The sequence below is a fragment of the Hippichthys cyanospilos genome, chromosome 18 (genome assembly GCF_059441005.1).
Source record: "Hippichthys cyanospilos isolate Australia breed blue-spotted pipefish chromosome 18, RoL_Hcya_1.0, whole genome shotgun sequence".
NCBI classification, from domain to species: Eukaryota; Metazoa; Chordata; class Actinopteri; order Syngnathiformes; family Syngnathidae; genus Hippichthys; species Hippichthys cyanospilos.
The window spans coordinates 14020156-14042904 of record NC_142386.1 but is presented as its reverse complement, the minus strand read 5'-3'; the positions used below and the strand labels follow the sequence as shown (position 1 = coordinate 14042904).

General features: G+C 35.8%; 1 protein-coding gene across 6 annotated transcripts in view; it reads left to right on the top strand.

Moving 5' to 3' along the window:
• ncam1a (neural cell adhesion molecule 1a) overlaps positions 1–22749 on the top strand; it is a 312988-nt gene that overhangs the window by 265341 nt on the left and 24898 nt on the right. For 5 of the 6 annotated variants that reach the window (XM_088440218.1, XM_088440217.1, XM_088440221.1 and 2 more), the window contains 3 exons: positions 4423–4548; positions 15698–15822; positions 18148–18328. In XM_088440218.1, coding sequence (XP_088296344.1) covers positions 4423–4548; positions 15698–15822; positions 18148–18328 — 432 coding nt within the window. Of the gene's footprint in view, positions 1–4422; positions 4549–8901; positions 8950–15697; positions 15823–18147; positions 18329–22749 lie in introns of all 6 variants that reach the window. The other variant, XM_088440222.1, reaches the window with a different exon arrangement.

Sequence of the window (22749 nt, the reverse complement as noted above, 5' to 3'; positions counted from 1 at the left end):
GTGAAATAATCATGTCAAAAATCATTTTGATTATTCAAATGTCAATCGAATGAGGGCCAAATGTTGAGATATTACCGTGATTCCCCAATTATAGGACATTTTTTCTCAAAAATGAAGGCCAAAAATATGGGTGCACTCCATAAAGGATAACTATGTACAGCATTAGCTTTAAAGATGGGCTGCCAGTGAATCAGTTGGTGCGAAATATTTTCCAAGTGGATTTCTATGGAATTCACCTCTCACAAAAACTCCATTCTACGATACTTACAGTCAGTCAGAACCTGATGGGAACTGAACTGCCAATACTCCCAACACTTGTCTCTGTCAATTTTTTTGCACATAAACCAAAATTATGATTTCTTGACGTGGCAGAAGGAGGGGCAGATAACACTTGAGCTATCACCAGGAGCTAATCCAAACATGGCAGTGCTGCATGCAGCCTGACCGAGAGCGAGGCTGAGATGACAGTCGGCTCAGGCCCCAGATAATAGCCCGTCCCGCCGAGACGCGCTGGCATATCTGGATGCTTCCTGTCCTGTTTGCGGCATGGGGCGTATCTGTCAGCGGCTTTGCTATGCTGGCTGCTGTCACTGCACAGCCCAAGCGCCAACTGTCATGTAAACCAATGTGCTAAGCAAAGAGAATACATAAGTGTTCCAAGGGATACACTTTGCCTTTTGCTGTGCATACATCCGCAACATTCATTAGTAAATCCAAGAATTAAAAAAAAAAAAAAAAAGGCCTACAGTATAGCCAAAAAAAAAAACACCCAGCAGTCCCCTTTAATTAAATCAATAAAGCCCCAGTTAGTGCTTAACTGTAATGACATCATAAAATCCACTATGAGTGAATAAATGGCTGACCGAAACAGACATCAAATTTAAGTGTTCGGAAAACCCAAGACTGGGATTTTCTTCAATTGTCGTCACATCCCTTAATATTGTATTTCATGAACTCTTTCAGCGTTATAAAAAAAGGCAACTCCTAGAAGTGCCAGCCAAATTCAATCTTTCGAGGCCAATAGAATTTTGTATTGTATGCCTATGGAGACATTGGTGCTACCATATGAAAAACAGGATTCCATTGTTTAACTAGACAAAGAAAGCAAGATTTAACCTTATTCCATTCTTTAGTATGAAAATAGGTCATTTGAGTGAAACTAAACTATTTTGAACAAAAGGAGAAAATATGTGTTTTCTGCACAACAGTGACTTTGACAACTTTGATAAAACATGAAGACAAACAGTGAAAAGGTGTTTTTGATGGCAGAATCACAATTTTTAAATAACTACATTGCAACAGTGCTCGATTGGCATAATATTAAGGGAAGCGCTGGCCACAAGTAACAACTATACATTTATTAAAAAAAAAAAAAGTGTGATTGATAAGAATTCCTATCACTGGCACACAACCTAAATACTGTATTTTACATGACAAAACCTCTTGTGAATAGCTGTTTTATATTTCATTTGATCAATAAATCCCTCGCCTATGCCAAAATACACTGAACAAAGTGGTGCATCAAATTTACTCAATTTGATTCCATCAATAGATACACAAAATGTAAGCATTGGCTGATAGTCTAGACAGGCAAAACGGTCAAAGGCGTCTGCAACCGCCATTGCATAAATACCAAAAATAAATGCAAAAATAAGTACCCCTAAAATTCTCTAAAATCCTGAAAATTATTGACTTTTTAGGACTTAAAAATTGAAAAACATGTGCCAAACAAAGTCCATTTTTGATTGCAGGGTTTGGGTGGTTCTCAAACTTTTTGGAGTCAAGGACCCCTTTTAGAAGTAAAATTTCCAAGGACCCCCATTGCAAATGTTTGCGGAAACAAAACAAACAAAGGAACAAATAATTTTAGGCAAACTTAAGTGCCATTCAATTTGACAAAATTATATATGTAACTTTTCAGCTTCACTGAAGTTGAATAAAAATTAAACAAAAAGTTAAATAGAAATTTCAAATTTCACGCCTCCTTATAACAAACCGGGTCAATTTCCCCTAAACATGTTGCTGCCAATTATTTAGACAAAAAAAGCATTATATAATAAAAATTAACTTTAGCCTTGTTGGCTTCATGGCCTTGTTAGTAAGCAATTGTAGACACAAAACGCATTTTGACAAGTTTAAAAGTTATTACATTTTTAAAAAATATTTTATACTGGTTGAATTGCTTTATTGAAGGGTCATGAATACTTCCATAATTTAATATAAAATAAAACCATCTCGACATAATATGATATGTTTTGGTTTGTTTTTTTTAACCCAAATTTTTTCATGGACCCTCTGCAGTCAGGCCCAGTGGGTCCGCGCATCCCACTTTGAGAACCACTGGTTTAGACATATCAATTTAGATTACATCTGCCCAGTAAAGCAGACGTAATCTACTTAAAAACTGTATTGAAATTCAGATTCTTTTTTTTTGTGTACAACCACCTAATATGATAAAATTGAGGAAATTCAATGGAACTCCTTTTTCAATGTAAACACCTCCCTATTTCCATAAGAAAGACCATTTATGTCAGCACATAGGCTATTTATTACACATGGCAGCCTCCAGAGGAGTGCAACCCCACATGTAATATAATTTAATGATAACAAGACCAATGATTACATTTAAAATATACTGTTGGTCGTTAAGAACAAATTTATTTGCAAGATTTAGAAATGTATAATCATTTAAGTTATTCATTTTTAATGAAAAACGGTCTAAATCTTACACATTGTCCCTCTGATGAATAGATAGATAACACTCATGGCCAGCCCTCCTCTTAATATTAAGCCAATCAAGCATTGTAGTAGGATACGGTAGTTATAAAAATAAATAAATATATATATATATATATATATATATATATATATATATATATATATATATATATATATATATATATATATATATATATATATATATATATATATATATATATATATATATATATATATATATATGTGTGAGCTGCCATCAAAAACACATTTTCATTGTTTTTGATTACGTTTTCAATGAGGGGAAGGACTGTTGAGATTTCAGATGCCACAAAACCAAAAAAAAAATATTAGTGTCAAAGTCAAGAACACACCTTTTCACAAAAAATCATTTTTTCCTTTAGTCCAATACAGCTTAGTGTCACTCAAATGACCTATTTTCAAACAGTTATTCCTAAAGAACAGAATAAGAATAATAATAGAATAACAAAACAACCTTAACCTCTGGCAACCAAAGTGCGTGCTTGCCAGGGTGAAATTGTTTTTGCTTTGTGCAAGTTCATTGTTGGGGCGCGACTTTGAGCAACAAAGCAGGACTGCCATCACATGTTTAAAAGAAGCATTGCCACCTTGAAATGGAGTCCAATAAATACTTCAGGGGCCATAATGAAAATGAAAATGCTCAGTTTTAAAATACAGTGGACCCCCAGTTTGCAACATCCCAGCCTTACGTTTTTCAGATATATAGATATATAGATAGCCTGGCCTAGGCTACTCTTACTAGGGATTATGGCCATAACAAGCGTCACTCAAAGGTAAATAAATCCTTTCTATATTTTTTTTTATCTATGATATTATTTAATTGTATACATATATATTATATAAACGTAGCACTTAGTATACTATTTTGACAACAATTTTTAATATGTATATACAATTTTGATGTTTTTACCTGAGATTTTACATGCATTAGCTAATTAACATAGGTCTGGATTTATCGCCATGCAGCGAATTCGCATTACGATCGCGTAACAGATTAATCTCGTAAACCGGGGGCCCACTGTATTATATAAATCGTGTCCATCAAAACTGGCATTTACTCTAATGAAATGTAGCGTATACACTTTTTAATCCTACAATCCTACAATAATGCAGCAACAAAAAACACACAAAAATAATTAGTGCATTTAAAAGACACCCACAAAATTGTGCCGATAATTGGATAATGTGAAACAAAAATAATTTATGGATTCTCCTTTTTTTTATTTTTAAATTATAATGCGCCAAGTAACAGTGGCTGCAATGATAACTTCTCGAACAATCTAAAACCTTTATTAAAATGTCAACTTTAACAATTAATACTTTCAGAAATGTTCTATATTTTATGAGTGTTGTTTTTGAGAAAAAAATGGAAATGCACTCACAATGTTCTGAATTCTGGCCTTCAAGTATAGATTATATATCTTATTTTTCTATACATAAAATTTGAATTTAAAATAATTGTTGGGTATTTTTTTTGACAAACAATGGAAGCATGCAAAGCATTAAAAATTACTCAAAATAAATAATGAATAATAAATTAATTTTGTGGATCATACAGTAATTTAAAATGAATGTAACACCATCCTGAAAAAACTTTTTAAATTTGATTTAATTAGCTTGCATGACTTTTGCCTTTGGGATAGCATCAATTTCCTCCTTCAACAGACTTGACCAGGATCACCATAGTGGGCCTGACACCCGACACCATCTATGAGGTCAAAATGTCCGCCATCAATGGCAAAGGCGAAGGCGAGAACAGCGCGGCCGTCAAGTTCAAGACCGGACCCATCCGTACGTATCCGTCGTCTCGTTGAACCCAGAAATGATGTGTTCAAACCCGACATCCTCCATTAATTTTGGATACTTTTGCCAAGGTGAGGTTTGTTGACTATATAACTGCATTAATGACAAAAAAATATATAAAAGAGTGCAGATAGAATGTTATTATTCAGAGAGGAAAAACAATTCAAACACACAAAGTTGGGAAAAAAGTATTTGCCCCTTTCTTGTGTTGTGTTTCTTGTATTTGTCTCACTCGCAAAGGTTTCATTTCATCAAACCAATATGGATATTGAACTGCCTTGGGGGGGCCACTGTTTTAATCAAATATGGTGCCATTTTTAAAGCACATGTAATGGGCTGCACAACTTCTAAAAGTTCCATATTTCACTTATCAGCCAACAAAATGTTTCTCAAATAGTCTTTTGGATCATCAAGATGCTTTAAGGCAAATGTGAGACAGGCCTTTGAATTTTTTTGTTTTTGTTTTTTGTGATCAAAGTGTTTTTCGTCTCCCATGGATGCTACTTTTTGCCAGTGGCTTTTATTTTAGTGGAGTCATGAACATTGACCTTAAATAAGACCAGTCTTTGGCGGTTTTTCTAGGTTCTTTTCTAGACCTCTTAGATGAGTCATCATTGCACTCTTTGAGAAATCTTAGTTAGTCCTCCGCTTCTAGGAAGGTTAGCGCACTGTTCTCAGTTTTCTCCATTTGTGAATAACGGCTCTGACAGTGGCCTGCTAGAACCCCAGAGCCATGGAAATGGCCTTATAAGATGTTCCTGACCAATAGATGTTTATATGGTGGCAATCAGGTTTGAGTATAGCCTGTGAAACTCAACTCAGCTTTCCCTTGGTTAGTCATAATTTTTCTTTTAATTATTTTTATAGATTAAGGTTTAGGATTTAGGTTTGTAGCTTCCTCACCACCCCCTTGGTAATGAAATCTTCATTTAGAAAATGAATTTTATATATGTTTAGTTTAGTTGTGGTAAAATTGGTCTGAGATGAAACCTTTACTCTTTTATAGCATTGTATGTGTGATATCAGGTTTAGTCATCCATTCTCAGTATTGGCCCCAGATGAGCCTTTGACGACTTTTGCGATCAATTATTTGATAAGGTTGCGCAGTCGGTAAATATATTTATTGCAAAATGCTATGATTGTTTTGTTTTGCAAGCCAAATGAAACAAAATAGATACACCCAGTTTCCTGGATGACCTGTGTGTTTGTAATGTTGTAGTTATCAATTTGTAGTATATAATTACAATGGATTTGCATAGTTCTGCAAATAGTGGCGATTGTTTACACTGGCCATTAATTGAGTATTTATTTGAGTGATAGCCATTATTTGACCAAATGCGAACAGACTAGTTAAAAGGCCACACCTTGTCAAAATATGTTATATAAAATATTCTATTATTTTGTTATTGTTTCCTTAATTGTTTGTAGGTTCATGCTTAAGTAATTAACATGAGGATATTGGTGAAAATATTTGGTCAACAATCAAACCAAAATACAGATTATCGTTTCGATTCTTCAAAGGAGGCATCTTTAAGTCAGATAGCAGTTCTGAACACCTTGGTATTTTTACAGCCAGCTTTATGATATCACAGATGTTAAACTCAAAGCCCGGGGGCCAGACCCAGCCCGCCACACTTTTTGTGGCCCGCAAAATGCTAATTATGACTATAAATGTGTGTCTAAAATGTAAAATTTGCAGTTTATCTCAAACTTTTACACTTTTTTTAAATTGATTACCAATACCCCTTTTGAGCAGTTTTTAGAGGCCTCTGATTTCAAAATTTGCAAACACATGTTTTCACAATGGCCCTCCGACAGAAACTATAACTACACCATGGCCCATAATAAAAAATAGTTACCCTCATGATGTAGACACCCATGATGTGGGTTATAACCTGGAATGACTTTTGACTGGTGCTGTATATATAAAATGGTCGGGTTCTAACCAACCCATTGTTCTTATAAACATCCACGGCAGTTAAATACAAATGCATTCAACATGTAAAGAACTAAGAAGTAGTAAATAAAAGATAACTGACCTGCTCTTAGGCAGGAATTCTTTTCCGTACCACTGGCACACCGAGAAGAGGGAACTCCAATTCCTCATGTACCTTTATTTAACGTTCAGGACACCTGATTCAACTAATCAGGGTTGTTACCAGGCTTCTTCGGCGCTTGCTGATCATTTGAATCAGGTATTATAAAGAAGGATGTATTTAAAACAGGTCAGATACAAATTGAGAATCATTGCTCTAATGATTCACTGACTCACACAGCAATTGATTAGTTTTTAGTTTTTCTTGTTGGGAAATGGTAGCTATTTAGTAGTTTTTTCTCAACACACTGTATCTAAAAGTCACACATACACCCACACACAGTTCTTTTAAACTATTGATCCGCGGCAGAGTTTTCCCAGGCCTTCACCCAAAGACATCATGAATAAATCTTAGACTCTTTGTTTTAAATCCATAACATCTATTGCTTTATCCTATAGACTCTCCTCTTTACTGTATGAGATTTTCCCACCATTAGATGATAATGTCGTTAAAAATTCCTCTCGAAACTCCAAATCATTATGCCATCATTCTCATTTTCATTATGTTTTTTCTTTTTCTTTGTTTCTGTCCGCCTCTTTCACTGCGGTTTCCTTCTGTTGTGTTTTCCATCGGACCTCTCAGGCCTTTCTTTCACACGTAAGTTTTCCCTGTCTGTCCTGTCTTCTTTGTATTCTTCTTTTTTGCCCCCCTCCAATACAAAGCAATCCCTTTAGTTTATTCTTTTTTTTCCCAAGTGGCTTTTTGTTCCATTTTGCCAAAGCAGGGGTAGGTAGGGTACTACGGTTCCTTGAGAACTGTATCCTGCTTATTTTCAATGTCTCTCTCTCGAAACACACCTGATTCAAATGATCAGCTCTTCAGCAAGTTCTGTAGAAGCCTCATAATTTAAAAGCATTTAAAAAACTAGGAAAAAAAAATGACTGTGTAGTTTTTCACTGTAACTGCAATCACCCCCAAAATGTGCACACGTTAAAACATATAGTTATGAGTTCTTTTCTTATTCAAAGATCTAATGTATCGTATGGAATATTCAATTAGCGAAATATATATGGTTTTGATGCACATCCTTTATTTATTTATTTTTTTCAAATTCACCTTTTTGCCCATATATTATCCTGAGGGGAGGGGATTAAAAAAAAAAATACATCTACATATGTATGGAAAGAACTGATGTCACCAAGCAATTTGAGTGGTTGAAATGAAAAAAGAAATCATAAATAACTTAGTTATTACGCCTGTAAAAGCATTTACAAAATTAGGAAAAATTGAATAATGTATAGTTTTTCACTATAACTGCAATCACCCCCAAAATGTGCACACGTTAAAAAATATATTGTTCTTTCCTTATTCAAAGATCGAATGTGTCTGGAATATTCAATTAGATAAATATATATGGTTTTGGTGCACATCCTCTATTTATTTATTGTTTACAAATTCACTTTTTTGACCTTATATTGTCCTTATTACACCTTTAAAAGCTTTTACAAAATAAGAAAAAAATGGAATGCGTATCGTTAGCATACATTTGAAAAATGTGCACATGGGTTAAATTAGGTGTGTTGACATAAATCGTCAGGATAACGCTCTTGACGAAGCAGAGTTCCCTACCTCTGCTGTAACAGTTTCTTAATCCGATTGAATCTGTATCTTAGCTTCCCCTTAGCATTTCCCTTCCTTAACATCTCTTCTCGTTGGCCAGTAAATTGCAAATTCAGCTCGTTAGCATCGAGCAAGGTCATTAAATGAGATACACGCAACTGGGAACCGAGGTGTATTATCATAAGAAAATCAATGAGGTACTTACCGGTCGTAACGTTAAAGGCTGGACATCTTTGCATTTAAATCTCCTCCATAGAGGATTGTTCTTTAAAGAGCTCCAAGTCCCACAAATCCTTACAGCGCTTGTTAGCGCTGGCAAGAGTGCACTTTTATTTTTAGTCCTTTTAATGTTTTGCTTATGCTTCTAAAATGCACATTTTGTTGGATCAAAGTCTTGGCTTTCAAAAAGTGGCCTAGTTTTTAACCAACTATTGGTAAGAGTTGGGAATGTGGCTAGTAAAAAGTCATTTTGTTAGGTACTTGTCATTTTTAAGGTGGAGGCTGGACTTATGGTAATAAATACTGCATTTAATCAATCAAATAATGCATTTTAATCATATAAAAGTTCTTTTGTTGCCATTTTTAATAAGACAGACATGCTCATTACATAGAAAAAAAATGCAACGTTCTCTATAAGAGTATTACACATGGGCAAAACAATCAATATGTTCCTACCATCTTTCAGCATCGTCAGAGGCTCCGCCCCTTATTGTCACCACCAGTATAACGCTTAGTGAGTATGCCACCATGCTTGTCATTGTCGTCACTAACTTGCTTGCCGTCATTGTGGTGAGCTAGGGCTAGCATAATACTGTACTTCAGATTTGGTCTAGCATAGTAGTAGATTTACTAACTGCAATGACATTTATGCATTTCAGGTGGCATTTGTTGATTGCAGCTACAGTGATTTCAACATGTAATGTATCTAACTGGTGATTCTATTTGAATTCTGTTGCTAACAAAAACAAACCTAACTACAGAGACAGGACGAAAACATTGTGTGCCCGGATGACCCCAGGGAAAAGGATTTGTTTTTGCCATGTGAAGTGTAATTGTGATTTGTTCTTTTCATGTACTTTGATAGGTTTGAGTTATTTTTCTGCTTAAACCTGGGGTGTCAAAATCCTTTTAGCCTGCGGGCCTTATGGGGGAAAATATACCCCCAAGTGGGCCAGACCAATAAAATGATGGTATATTCTGATATAACTTTAAAACAAAAACTTCAAATGTATTTTTATGTACTTTTACCATTACTGTTCAAAACAAAAACATACAGTAGCATCACTATTAATTATAAAACATTAACAATACCAATAAACATAAAACACCTCATTTTTAAAAAAAAAATGTTATACTTTACAAAATCCTCTCGCAGGCTGTATTAAACCAGCCCGTGGGCCGTATGTTTCACACCTCTGGCTGAGCCAAACCTTTAACCTGTATAAAAAAGTAGTTGCTGAAACAACACACACACGCACACACACTTTGTTTTTGCATATTCCATGAGAATCTTTCATGCCAGGTTCAGTTCCAAATGAATGTTGTGCAAAGTGACTCAATTCATGACTAAAGACACTAAAGTGAATGGCTTTAATGACGGTAATGATGGCTGTGATTGTGTTGGTGATGATGATGATGATGATGATGATGATGATGGTAGTAGGTGGGCAACTGATATAGACCTGGGAGAATTGTATGGGCATCAGTTTGTCGATTGTCCCTTTGGATTGCTACGTTAGGGATCATAAATGATCAAGTTAACCCTCCCCAAAATAACATTTTTTTAAATATATTTATTCATTACTGTCACTTATTTTCCCTGTGAATATGTAGTCTACAAATCTGTGTTGAAATTCACATTTAATGCTAGTATGTCCCTATTTTCAGTATCCTAACAATTGTGATCACACTTGTAAACTCTTAACGTGTGTTGTTTGGCAAGAGTCTGGCAGTAATCATTATAAGAATAACAATTTTAGAAAAAGAGGCGTGTAGCTGTTTACAAACAACACATAGCGTTGCCTTAAAAAATATAAAGGTGGAGACCAAAAATGAATGTCCACTACCAGGGACAAAAAATAAATGCTGCAATTTAACCAATCACTGTGCGTGTGCATGACAGTAATATACTGCCTCCAAGTGGCCACATTTTGCACGCAGGAATGAATTAAAAATGAAAAAATATTTACCACGAGTCAATTAGGCTGTTAATATACAGAGGTTTTTTTTAATAAATAAATTGCAGTATTGTAGAACAAATTGTGATTGTCTGTCACCACTATTTCCAAACAGGAAAAGTCCCTCTTCAAACACCTCACACCAGGAAATAATCATTCAGGATAATCTTTCGAAGACATCTGATAATTGTGTGGGATTGCGCGGGGATAAAAATGATCAAACTTTATTTTAAAATCGATATAAATGTACACCACTTTGATTAACGTCTACACTCCCCTTGATAAAAACAAACATGTCCCAAAGTGAAGTGTTGTTATCGGAAAACCTGTATTGATGATTATTTGTATTGAAAAAATTCCATTCATGTTTTGTATTTATTTTTTCATTTCTTTTTTGTATTCATTACATGTGTTGCAACATTTTACCATTTTTGTTTGTTACATTAACATTTTCATCATTTCCACAAATGTGTCCTTTTTGTTACCCTTCCCTGGCTCTTGCATGGTGCTGATGACGTCGACCTGGCCGGCCAACAGAAGGTAATGTTTGTTCATTATTTGCAGACAAATGAGTGTTGAGGAGCACATTTTTATTAAAGAAGGCCGTTTGTGGTTTAAGGCATTTCTAACGGGACATACAATAATAATAAGACTTCGCTCATCCGATGGCTTCCACCATAACCCATTATTGCAGCCACAAATAATGCCTAAATGACTCTCAGTCAACAAACATTAAAGATTAATGTCAATGTGCATTTTTGGAAGCGCGCCATCGCCACAACATAGGCACTTTTGACAAAGATAGAGAATAAGACCTTGTCAACAGAACATGTTTTCAAATTATTTTTACTTCCTTGTGGAAAGCAGCTTACTCTTGTCTTTGTCCTTTTATGTTGAATTTGACAATATGTAATCATGTCAGTGTTTAAAAAAAAGACATCATTCTCAAAACTAATTAAAAAAGAGTTCCCTTCTTTTGTTTTATTGATTTGAGCTTGAATTGTTTTATGTTATAATGTATTTTTTAATTGTGTTGGAACAGAACTACTGATGAGCTTCGATTGTTTACATTATTTTTTTAATATCCTGAGATGACATTCATTGTGGCTAGTATTTGACTGGACCGGCAATGGCGTTACTGCTGCATGCAAGTCTATGCCTCCTTCCTCTTCTTCCACTTTCTGTTCTGTTGTTTTGATTCTCACTGGAAGTTTGGTACTGTATATGCATTTGTCATCATCATGTCTTATCCATCCCCATAATAATCTAACCAGCAACCATCCATCCAGCGATGCATCCATTATCCTGACCGCTTATCCTCACGAGGGTCACAAGCATGATAGAGTCTATACCAGGTTTCTTCGGGCTGTGGGCAGAGTACACCCTGAGCTCGTAGGGTTAGGGTTTGAGCCAATCGCAGCGCACCACACAAAGACAAGCAACCAATCATTCTCTCAATCGCACCTAAGGACAATTTAACCCCTGGGGGGAATTTTGACACACCTTGGCCTTTCAAATGTTTTTGATGTGTGATATCAAAGGAAAAGCTTACAAAAAAACACCAGAAGTCTCAAATATTGCATAGATTGTGAAAACATATCGACTTTCAATATGTTGTGCTGCCATCCCTGCTAAATGCTTACAAACAGGAGGTCCAGAGGTACACCTGACAGATGTCAAATTTAGCCCATGTCAGGCTCATTTACAGCCATTAAAAAAGTCTGTTTTGGACGTATTGAAAACCTGATGATTTATCATGCATTTCACCCGATTTTTGCATTCGTCCTTTCAATGGCAACTCGTGAACAGGTTGCAATAGACAATGTTCATGTTGAGACCCCAAAACCACCACGGGCGCTAGAACAACTTATGACTTTTGCAAGTCTTTCAATGACTTTATTGAGTGGCTTAGCCTGACTCCCATAATGCAAACTTGGCTTCGATCCAGGAACTACAGGTAGCAAGAACGTTTTTATTTTGCTGCAGGGAAGCCTTTTACTTCATGAAACACAGAACATTATATCAGCATATTCCCGACTGCAAAATCCATAGCATTCAAAAGCTGGGTTTTTTTTCATAAAATGAAAATTCTTCGAAACTAAACCACCTGGAATATATGTATGTGAACATATATAGGTATGAATAGGGCTGATGCCACGGAACATTTATATGTGAAAATACATTTATATGTGACGATATTATGACCCTTGCAAAGTCAACCCAAACTGGAAGATAATATGGCCAGGTTAGTGAAACATCCCTGGCCACCCAGGGGTTAAAGTGCTGAATAAACCAACCATGCAAAATGTCATTTTTGGTCATTTCAAACCCAATTTATTCCAATTTTTGCGAATCGGATTTTCTAAAATGAGTCTCATTTGACAGCTTGCAAGGTATATATATTAGGAATCAGGTGAGAAACTCAACGCCATTTCACTCTGGTACTGATGGGAGGCTGCTAAAAGTGCCAGAATCAAAAATGGGTCTCAATTGACAGATAGCACGGTATATTAGAGGGTGAGAAAAGCCGATGCTTTTGTCATGCAAACATGTGGGAAACATTGTCATCTCAAGGCTTTTAAGTTGGAATTGAAAACTGAAATTTTAGAGAGCGCGCCCGCAAAGCCAACTTTGCGTTGTAATCATCCCAGCCTCTTGTTGCATTCAGCCCCAACGCGAAATATCGCGTCGCTACATTCATTCGGTTGGCTTTCAGTTGGAGCTGTTGCTAATGCTACAGCCCTTCTAGCCACTGCTGCAGGCTTTGCTCACCTGCTATTTCTTTACCTTTATGAAGTCTTACCCTTGCGTTTACCTCCTGGTGGTAGGATTACTGAAAGTGCTTGATTTGACAGCCGGCTTTTTAAATGTTAATATCGCTGGAGATCATCTTAATTTATCATGGCAGCTAATATTGTGATCACGATTAAAATTAAATTAAGTGTGCAGCCTTACAATAGACCAATGTTTTTGTTTATTTTCAGGGCAGATACCAATACCAATTATTAGTCATCAAGGTGGCCAGTGACTGATATTTGGAGCCAGTATTCATTTTCAGTAAGATCAAAAATATGTCAAGAAAAATCTCAAGCAAAGTACAAACCCCAACTCTTTGGTTTAAATATCTGAGTATATGTTTATTCAACAACTTCTCAGATTTGCAATGTTTTTGTTTTTTGTTTGTTTTTTTTTTTACCTTTTTTTCTTTTGAAATACAGCACATCTTTGTTGTAAAACTCAAATTAAATGTTTGGTGAGCTTGAAATACAGCACATCTTTGTTGTAAAACTCAAATTAAATGTTTGGTGAGCTCCCATGGTCATCAGCATGCCTTAAAAAATTAAAAGAAAATAAAAAATCTGTATTTTTTTTTTACTTTTAACCGTTCAAGTATATTAGCCGCAGCTGCAAAAATTGAGCAAACAAACACGTTTTGTGATGGATAAGGTGCACCAGACTATAAACTGGAGGTCATAACATCAGATATTTACACAGAAAGATGGTATATGGAGGGTTGTTTTTTTCCAAATAGTTTAAACTAAAAATCAATACTTCGATAGGCTCGTCTTCTGTCTCCCTTTGATTGATTATTTTAGTGAACATATAAACATATTGCACATAACTCATATATACAGTAATACATAATAGTACAATCATATATATATATATATATATATATATATATATATATATATATATATATATATATATATATATATATATATATATATATATATATATATATATATATATAAGAAGTACAATCAGATGTATATATAAAATATACGTCACAAACTTTAATGCAAGATCCTATTCAATTTATATTTAATTTTTATATTTTTAATACAATATTTTTAAAACCCTTTTTTAGTGGAAAAAAGTGCAGCCATGGATCAACACTTTTCAGTTCTAGTTGTTCCATGAGTTGACACTTTTAAACAGATACATACACTTGTTTTAGTCGTAAAAAAAAAAAACAAAGTATTAAATCAAATTCTCCCCAGTGTCGAAATAGCAGCAATGTTACATTTTTACTTTTTGTAATTTGTAAAAGAAAGATGCCGAGTGTTCCCAGGGTCAGAAGAATCTCTTTTAAAGTTAACTGATTTAAATCAAGAGTTATCTGGTTTACACATTTTTTTAATTCATTTTTTATTGGGCAACAGTTTTTTTTTTGTTTTGTTTTGTTTTTTTATCAGCGTCGATAATCTGTCAATCCCTAAATCTGCAAATTTAATGCTAACACATAATCAGAAAAAAAACGTACTAATAGCACCTATTGGCGGTTATTAGTGCTTTCAGGAAGGCATATCATAATACATTTTTTTTTGTATACCTGGAACCGATCAAAGTTAATTGTAGTCTATGGCATTTTTTGTGGGCAAAGATGACCCTAAAAGACAAAACAATGATATGAATAAGCAGCACTAGATCAGTTAGCATAGTGCCATTTTGTACAATCAACCTATGTACACACAAGACTAACGGTTTATTTGGTATGTATAAGATATGAAAACACAACACTGTTCTAACCCTAATTCATGACTTAAAAAGAGTACCTATGGAATAATTTACACATTACACCTGAGCAATGTCATCTCCTTCTTCATGTTCTATTTCTTTTACAACATTGTCTGCCTGAGTGTGTCTATTTGAGCAAGGAGAATAACAACAACAAGAGAAGCTAACTTCACCTTATTTACTTATTGACAACAACTCCTTCTGCCTGCATTCCTTTTTAACCTCTTCTCTCCACTAACATTCACTTGTAGCTGCTCACGTTATGCTAACAGAAATTCACTCTTGGAATTCAATCACTTTTATCGCCTATTTATTCAACGCCAAAGGCAAACATTCATGTATAAATTTAGTTTAGTTTAGTCTAGTTTAGATTTGTGGTTTCGGTTGCCATATTGTGAGTGTGAGTTATATAACCATGGAGCCAATACATACATTTATAATTAATGAGCATTTTCCACTATGGAGGGTCAACAAACAACAAACCAAGCCAACTTCCTTATCATTAATGTCCATCGACGCCCAGAGGCTTGTTATACAGCATCCCGGCGGTCATTACTCACAGGATGCAGACGTTAATGAGGAGCTTTGTGAAGCTCTCTAAGTGATGGTCCACAGCCGACTGCCTAAAAGTGCCCAGAGAGTTTTTTTTTTCTTTTTCTTCTTTCTTGTCCGAGTTAACTCCGCTGCTGTAGCGGTTACCTGAAAAAAAAAAACTTCCATTAGGGGTAGCTAATTCAACGGCAACCCTCTTGTCAAAAGCTTATTCTCATTTACTTTTCATAGGGGAACCCAGCACCCCGAAACTGGAGGCCATGGTTCAAAATCAGGGCAACGCTCTTAAGGTCAGCTGGATCAAGCAGGATGATGGCGGCTCCCCAATTAAACATTACCTGGTCCGATACAAGGCTGTAAGTATGATCTCGTCACCGTATTTTCAAATAGGAGGTCTGCGTGACCATGGGGCTACATGAAGGCCTTTCAGGGCATATGTGAGATTTTAACAGTGTTTTTGTGGGTATCTACAAATCTCATTTATTCCCTTAAATTCTATGAAAAGAGCAGCATAATGTCCATTTCAAACTAAGAGCAAACAAATTGGAACATGAAGTATCTTATTGCTAAATTGTGTTGCTAAATGGTAAAAGTTTCATGCAGCTGGGCATTGCCTTAAGCGACACAATTTCCTGCAGACAAGCCAGAAAACGAAATGAATGATGATCAATCTTCATTTCATATGATACTACCCATATTTACATAGACATAGCACACAATATTCTATTGGGCCTTGAAAGATGATTGAAAATGCTACATATACTGGTCCTCTAAGGTTTTTCTTTTCCGATAACGCTTCACACTCAAAGAGTTGAAATGTGTTTAACACCCCTGACTACACCGCGAGAGAGGAAAAAAAACAAAAAATAATCACATTTACTGTAATTAAAATGAGGCAAAATATTACAAATAATCAGAGGTGGGCAACTTACATTTTTTTGCTGGTCCGACATTCGTCAGAGCCATCCCTTTCCGTCATCGTCGGCCCATCATTTTTTCAAGCCAGACAAACGTGTAATGGTTGATTCATCAGTGTATTTTTGCCCAACCTTCAACCACAACCATAGGGCAACTTTTTATCTTTATTTTTCTGATCCATCATTTGTCAGGTGCAGGGCTACTTCTCATATTTTTTCTGTTTCAGTAGGGTTAGGGTTAGAGTTAATACCATGTCTGTGGTTCTACAGTTACATCGCAATTGAAACACAACACAGTAATATAAGTGTAACATGAAAACAAAGCTAGCTAAGGCCTTTAACCTTAGGTTATAAAACACCAGTCTATTATGTCTATTATCCCACATTTGAGATATGCAGGGCCAACAGTGCAATTAATAATCATCTCCACTGGATGGCATTATCATGCTTTTCATGACACCTAATTGGTGAATGTTGATTCTCACTTATAACCGCCTGCCCTACAACTATAGAAGACGGTTTCATTAACATTTGTCTAAATTTGTCTAAATTGCATCTGTCACATAAACTACAAGTCAAACAAAGTATTGCTGAGGTTGAATTTACTAAAAAAACATCTATAATTAGGGATTGAAAACACTTCAATCTTGCATTTCCTGGCCAAGAGCCATTCAGAGAAAGAACACAGATTTGTTCTGCATTCCCAGAATGCTCTTAGCAGCAAGATTCCTGAAACCAGGACTAAGAAAGGGATCAAGTACAAATAAATCTCAGGTAAAGTCAGCTGTGTTATAGCTGCGAATGACAAGTAGTGAATTTAAGCAACCAAGTTTAATCACTCAACTGAATATGTTTTTCCATTGCTTGTTGGTACTGCAAAGTAACTTGTCATATTAACTGCAGGCTGATTGCAGTTTGTACTGTATTATAAAGACGAAGTAATATGGGAGGTAAACATTCAAGTCAGTTGATTGTATGTATTTCAGTAAGCGAAAAGGCGTGTGGAGGGCTCATGGACCTATGACGGACATCTGACATAATGATTATCCCAATGATTTCAACGACGGATAAAAATAGCAATTCTGACATTTTTAATTCGCCATTTTATTGAGCATTCCCGATATTCGCTGGCCCATTAGCAAAACAGGCGTCTGTCAGCGACAGTCCGTCAATGCTGATGAAGTGCCCACCTCTGCAAGCATTATTTTTGCACAAATTTCTGTATGCTTTTTATTGCGTATTAATTACATCACAGGTGTCAAACTCAAGGCTTGGGGTTCCAATCCGGCCCGCCACATCATTTTATGTGGCCTGCAAAATGCTAATTGTGACTTCTTGTTTCTGACTAAAACTAGGGAAGTGTGTGACATACACACTTTTTCGATCCTCTGACAGAAACTATGACTACAATGTGGCCCTCTATTTAATTTTATTTTTTTTCCACAGTATTCTATTCTCTATCTTTTCACAATTTGTGGATTCTGATTCGCAAAAGAGTTTTCTGATGGTATCTTGTGGTATTTTGCTGCCACGCAACTACATGTGTGTTGAATGACATTAGGGAGCTTCATTTAGACAAAAGTAGTGTTTTGCCAGGTTTGTGTCACCTTGATGCCAAGTTATGACAGTATGTAGAAATGGAATATTGTGGCATCTACTTGTACAGTGAATATAACAAGTTTAAAAATCAATTCAATCTTTTTTTACTGTACTCGGTTTAGATTCAAGTCATCTCTGAAATATTGTTGCCGCTTCCTTCCACAGAAGCATGTGTCAGACTGGAAACCGGAAATCCGCATGCCACATGGAAGCGAATATGTGGTGTTGAATGGACTGGACTGGAATACAGAGTACGAGATCCGCATTGTGGCCGTGAATCAGAAGGGCAAATCTGAGCCTGGCATCCTGTCCTTCAGAACAGCTACGGAACCCACCACCATGCCAGGTACTCTATTCTTTATGCCTCACACACACATACATGCGCACACAAACACACACACACACAAATACTTCTGCTGTGAATTAAGAGAAACTATGAAGTGGTTATCAAGGGCAAAGTGTTGATTATGCACAAAGTATAAAAATGCATTTCTAATGTTTCACGCCAGTAATTTAGCCATCAGTGTTGATATATATATATATATATATATATATATATATATATATATATATATATATATATATATATATATATATATATATATATATATATATATATATATAAAGATATTCGTTGGACGTTGTATGTGAAAGTGCGTTTCAAAACCGTGAGCAGAACATATTTGCATCGTATGTCATCATATAGTGGCTCTGCTACAAGGTGTCTATTGAGAGTAAGTTGTTTTAGTGAAAAATAAAAATGAACATAAAATATGAACGTAAATAAAGGTTTCTTTTTAAAAGAAAAGTATTAGGAGTAAGGCATTTTTTACTGAAAAAAATGTGTTAGAGGACCACTGGCATTTATTACTGTAGGGGTAATTCACTCAACTGCAGAGAGAGCCACCTGTCTAAATGTGGTAAAGCGCTCAATATGTAAAATGTAAAATGTAGAGCTAATAAATAAATGAAAAAAAAAAATCTGATAATTACCGTAATTCCCCAAATATAAAGTGCACATTGTTTCCCAAAATTGAAGGCCAAAAGTATGGGTGTCTCCAATAAACGGTAATGTTGTTTTGTTTTTTTTGGGGGGGGGCGGACATTTGTGGAATATTGATCTGTCAGCCACATAAACTTTACACACAAAATGTGCATTTGTATATCAGCCGTATTCCTACTTACAATAATTATCTTAACGGGATGAGCTGGTGGGCGGATGTCAAATGACTGTTTGTATCAAGTAGTTGTTGTAGCTAACAGTAGCTCATGTTAGCTGAGCTTGTCAAGGAATTCTTTTCGATAAAAGAAGCGAGCAGATTGAACCAATGTCCAAGTCCATCCTTTTTCACACATAGGAATATTACAAAAATTGAGAGGATCATGTAAAAGTTAGGATTTCTCCAGCTGATTAAAGATTGCACCGGTTAGAGAACACAGAAACACTGATGCTGCTCAACTTAGGGTTAGTTATGACAGGGATTCTCAAACGTTTTGGACTGAAGAACCCCTTTTTAAAGCAAAATTACCAAGGACCCCATTGCAAATGTAAAATTACAAAATAAAAACAATAATAATTTATCAATAATAATTGTATCAATAACCCAAATTATTTCACGGACCCCCTGCAGTCAGGCCATGGACCCATGGGGACTTGCTTGCAGATCTCGTTTTGAGAACCCCTGAATTCATGGCAAAATGAACTCGAAGCGCGTCGCTGTTAAAAGGAAAAACAATTGCTTCGAGTGCATTTACCACTGGTGAGGCGTTCTCTGACCGCTTACAATACGGGAATTCTAAAGCACACAACGTGCACAAAATATAATGTATATGGGTATGAACACAAGAAAATATGAATAATGGCATTTATTTACTATAGTATGCTATAGTTTTTACATTGTTGCCAAAGTGTTGGTGTGTCTCATTCATTCAAATTTGACCCCAAAATTAAAGGTGCAATTTATATATGGGGAATTACGGTACATAGTGCAGAGGTAACAGTACCTAATAAAATGTCCATTGTACCTTCACCAAAGAAAGGTCAATTTGCATTTCAAAAGGCACCTTGCAATATTCCAGCTGCCAGGTAGGGCAAGATAACAGGAAGCTATTGGGTAAATAGTGCAAAAACATTTTTGCAGGACCCGAAACGTATGTAGCTCGGCATTACGCTACGCTGCTCGCCTAATCTATGATTGCTATCACTAGGACGGCCCAGCAGCGGCAGATATCCTTCAGGCCGAGATTTTTTTTTTTTTTTCGTTTGCGCAGTTAATCCTTAAAAGCTATACTCCAGCGGTCACGGTCAGCCTTCACTCTTTTTTTGCTGCTTTTGTGCTGTGTGAAATAATGTTGAGATTGGGCTGCTTCCCCGCCACAATGCACCACATGCTTATAAAAGTCTTGAGGAAAACAACTAAAAAGTTCCATCCTCACCCCAAAGTATTTTCTTTCATTTTCATGGGAAATACTTTTCATTTCATTACCTCATCTAAAAACAAATGATCCATGAGCCTGTTTTCTGACTTTGGTCATATGACAAGCTGAGCCATGCATGAGTGTTACCCGAGCAACACTGACGTCAACAGAAGCGTCAAAATGGCTGCCCCGAGATGTATGAATACGAGTGCATTTTGCTGCTTAAGTCATAGTGCGCCGATGGAATAGTAATCAAAATACTATGTTTAAAATTGTGGGATTGTAAAGAACATATTAGTCTTTTTTCAAGGATGATATCTAGGGATGTTTGATACATTTTTTCAGACTGATACCAGTACAAGTACTCAACTATTGAGTAGCTAGGAAACCTGTACAAAGTCCCAGCACCACTAGTACTTTTAATACACCCCCCAGCCCCCCCCCCCCCAAAAAAAAAAACATCATTTAAAAAAAAAAAAAAACTACCTATTGAAATATATCATTGTCCTTAATGTTTCATGAAAATAATAGCAGTTTTGTATTATTGTAATTTGTAATTTCTAGTTCTTTATCAGGCGGTTCTTTAGAAGACCATTTACCAAATCTGCCTCACAGTCCAGCTGGCTCCAAAAGTTGTTTGTTCCCTTCAATACCAATTTATGTCCAGGAGACCCATAACCGATATTTGAATCTGATTTTCAACAAACATTTGGGTGGCTCAGTGGCGCAGTGAATACTGTAGCACGTCTGCCTCACAGTTAAAGGGCGCCAAGTTCAAATCCAGCTGGTTACGCCCCTCCTGTGTCGAGTTTGCATGTTTTCTTCTCCGGATACTCTAAAAACATGCATACCAGGTGTATTGGACATACTAAATTGTCCTCTGGAGTAATCCAACTCCATTTATTGAACAGTTTTAAATAATGTTGATTTATTAACTTATCTATTTAACTATATCTTAGTCAACATGCTTCTTGGTTGTAAAATTCAGTGCCATAGGTACATCCTAAAAAGTTAAAAAAAATAAACCAATAAATAAATCACGATAAGTGTCTACATTAAATAAAGTTCTCCAAAATTTCAAAACACAAATGCTTTAAAATGTTACTTGTCTTTGTTTTGAAACAATTTTCAAATTAAAACAAAGTTGCAGAGTTTTTCCAGGGTTGGCAGAATCTCTCATGAAGTTTAATTTAAATAAATTACGTAATTCTCCGCGTTTTTTTCCCTCGTTTTCAACCCCCTTAATGGGGTGTGTTGACTTATAACCACGTAACTTAAAACAGACCACTTTTCGAACTAAGTAATATAATGTCATTTACAAGGCTTAAAATGATTATATATATACTTTTAATTCGATATATTACGCATCCGAGCATTTGCCCAGAATATAGCAAAAATGCACTTTTGTCAAGTGCCGCCTAATTGTCTTTGTTGTCCACAACATGTCTGCATAGATCATTTTTTCAGCAGACTTGACGCATTATGAAAGGGAAAATGTGGCTTGACATCTCCTTCACCCCTTAGTGTACTTAAACAATCCTTCATGGATGTCAGTAGGTGGGGGACAAAACTGTGAAGGGCAACCTTCCACGGTACCATCTCACAACAGTGGTCACTTGGGTAAAGAACATCCCAAGTAAGATGATCAACAAATTATCGCCTAAGATCTCCATTTAAAACAAATTGGATGGGTCCGAAGATGACCACGCATGGAAGAGTACCGAGGATGTTTGAACAACTGAGAAGGAAATAGGAGAGGATGTCTGGGTGTTAAATGGGAGGAGCTATTTGGCCTGTCAGATAGTGATGATGACTTTTTGGCCTTTTTAACAAATGAATGTTTAGCTGTGTCAAAAAACTATAGCATTGAAACTTCAAATCGTTTTATTGTTGCAACATTAGTTTCAGCATTTGCGTCTACACACGTGCACGTTGCCTTGCTCTTGCCCCAGTTCCAACCCACTTCCTCATCTCCATAACCCCAACAGTATTTTATTCAATATAGGATGAAGAAATGCGGCTAAATGTAGCGTAATTTCGGCATTTTATCACACACGCCATGTGTTATAATTGGACAGCCATGATCTATGTCGCCACAAAAGTTAGGGGTAGACTTATAATCACGGTTTTGTAAAATTCACCCAAATTGATGTAAAAAAAAAAGTGGGGTCAACACATAAGCAAAGTCGACTTCTACTTGGGGAAACAATAAAGAAAATGTTGATCAGCTGCCTGGAAGATAGTCTATTTATCCTCAGACCATATTTTTGGAAATCCATAATTGACTTGACTTGCCCTTTTATTATTATTATTTTTTTTTTTTCAGAATTGTTCAGCTCGTCCAGTCTT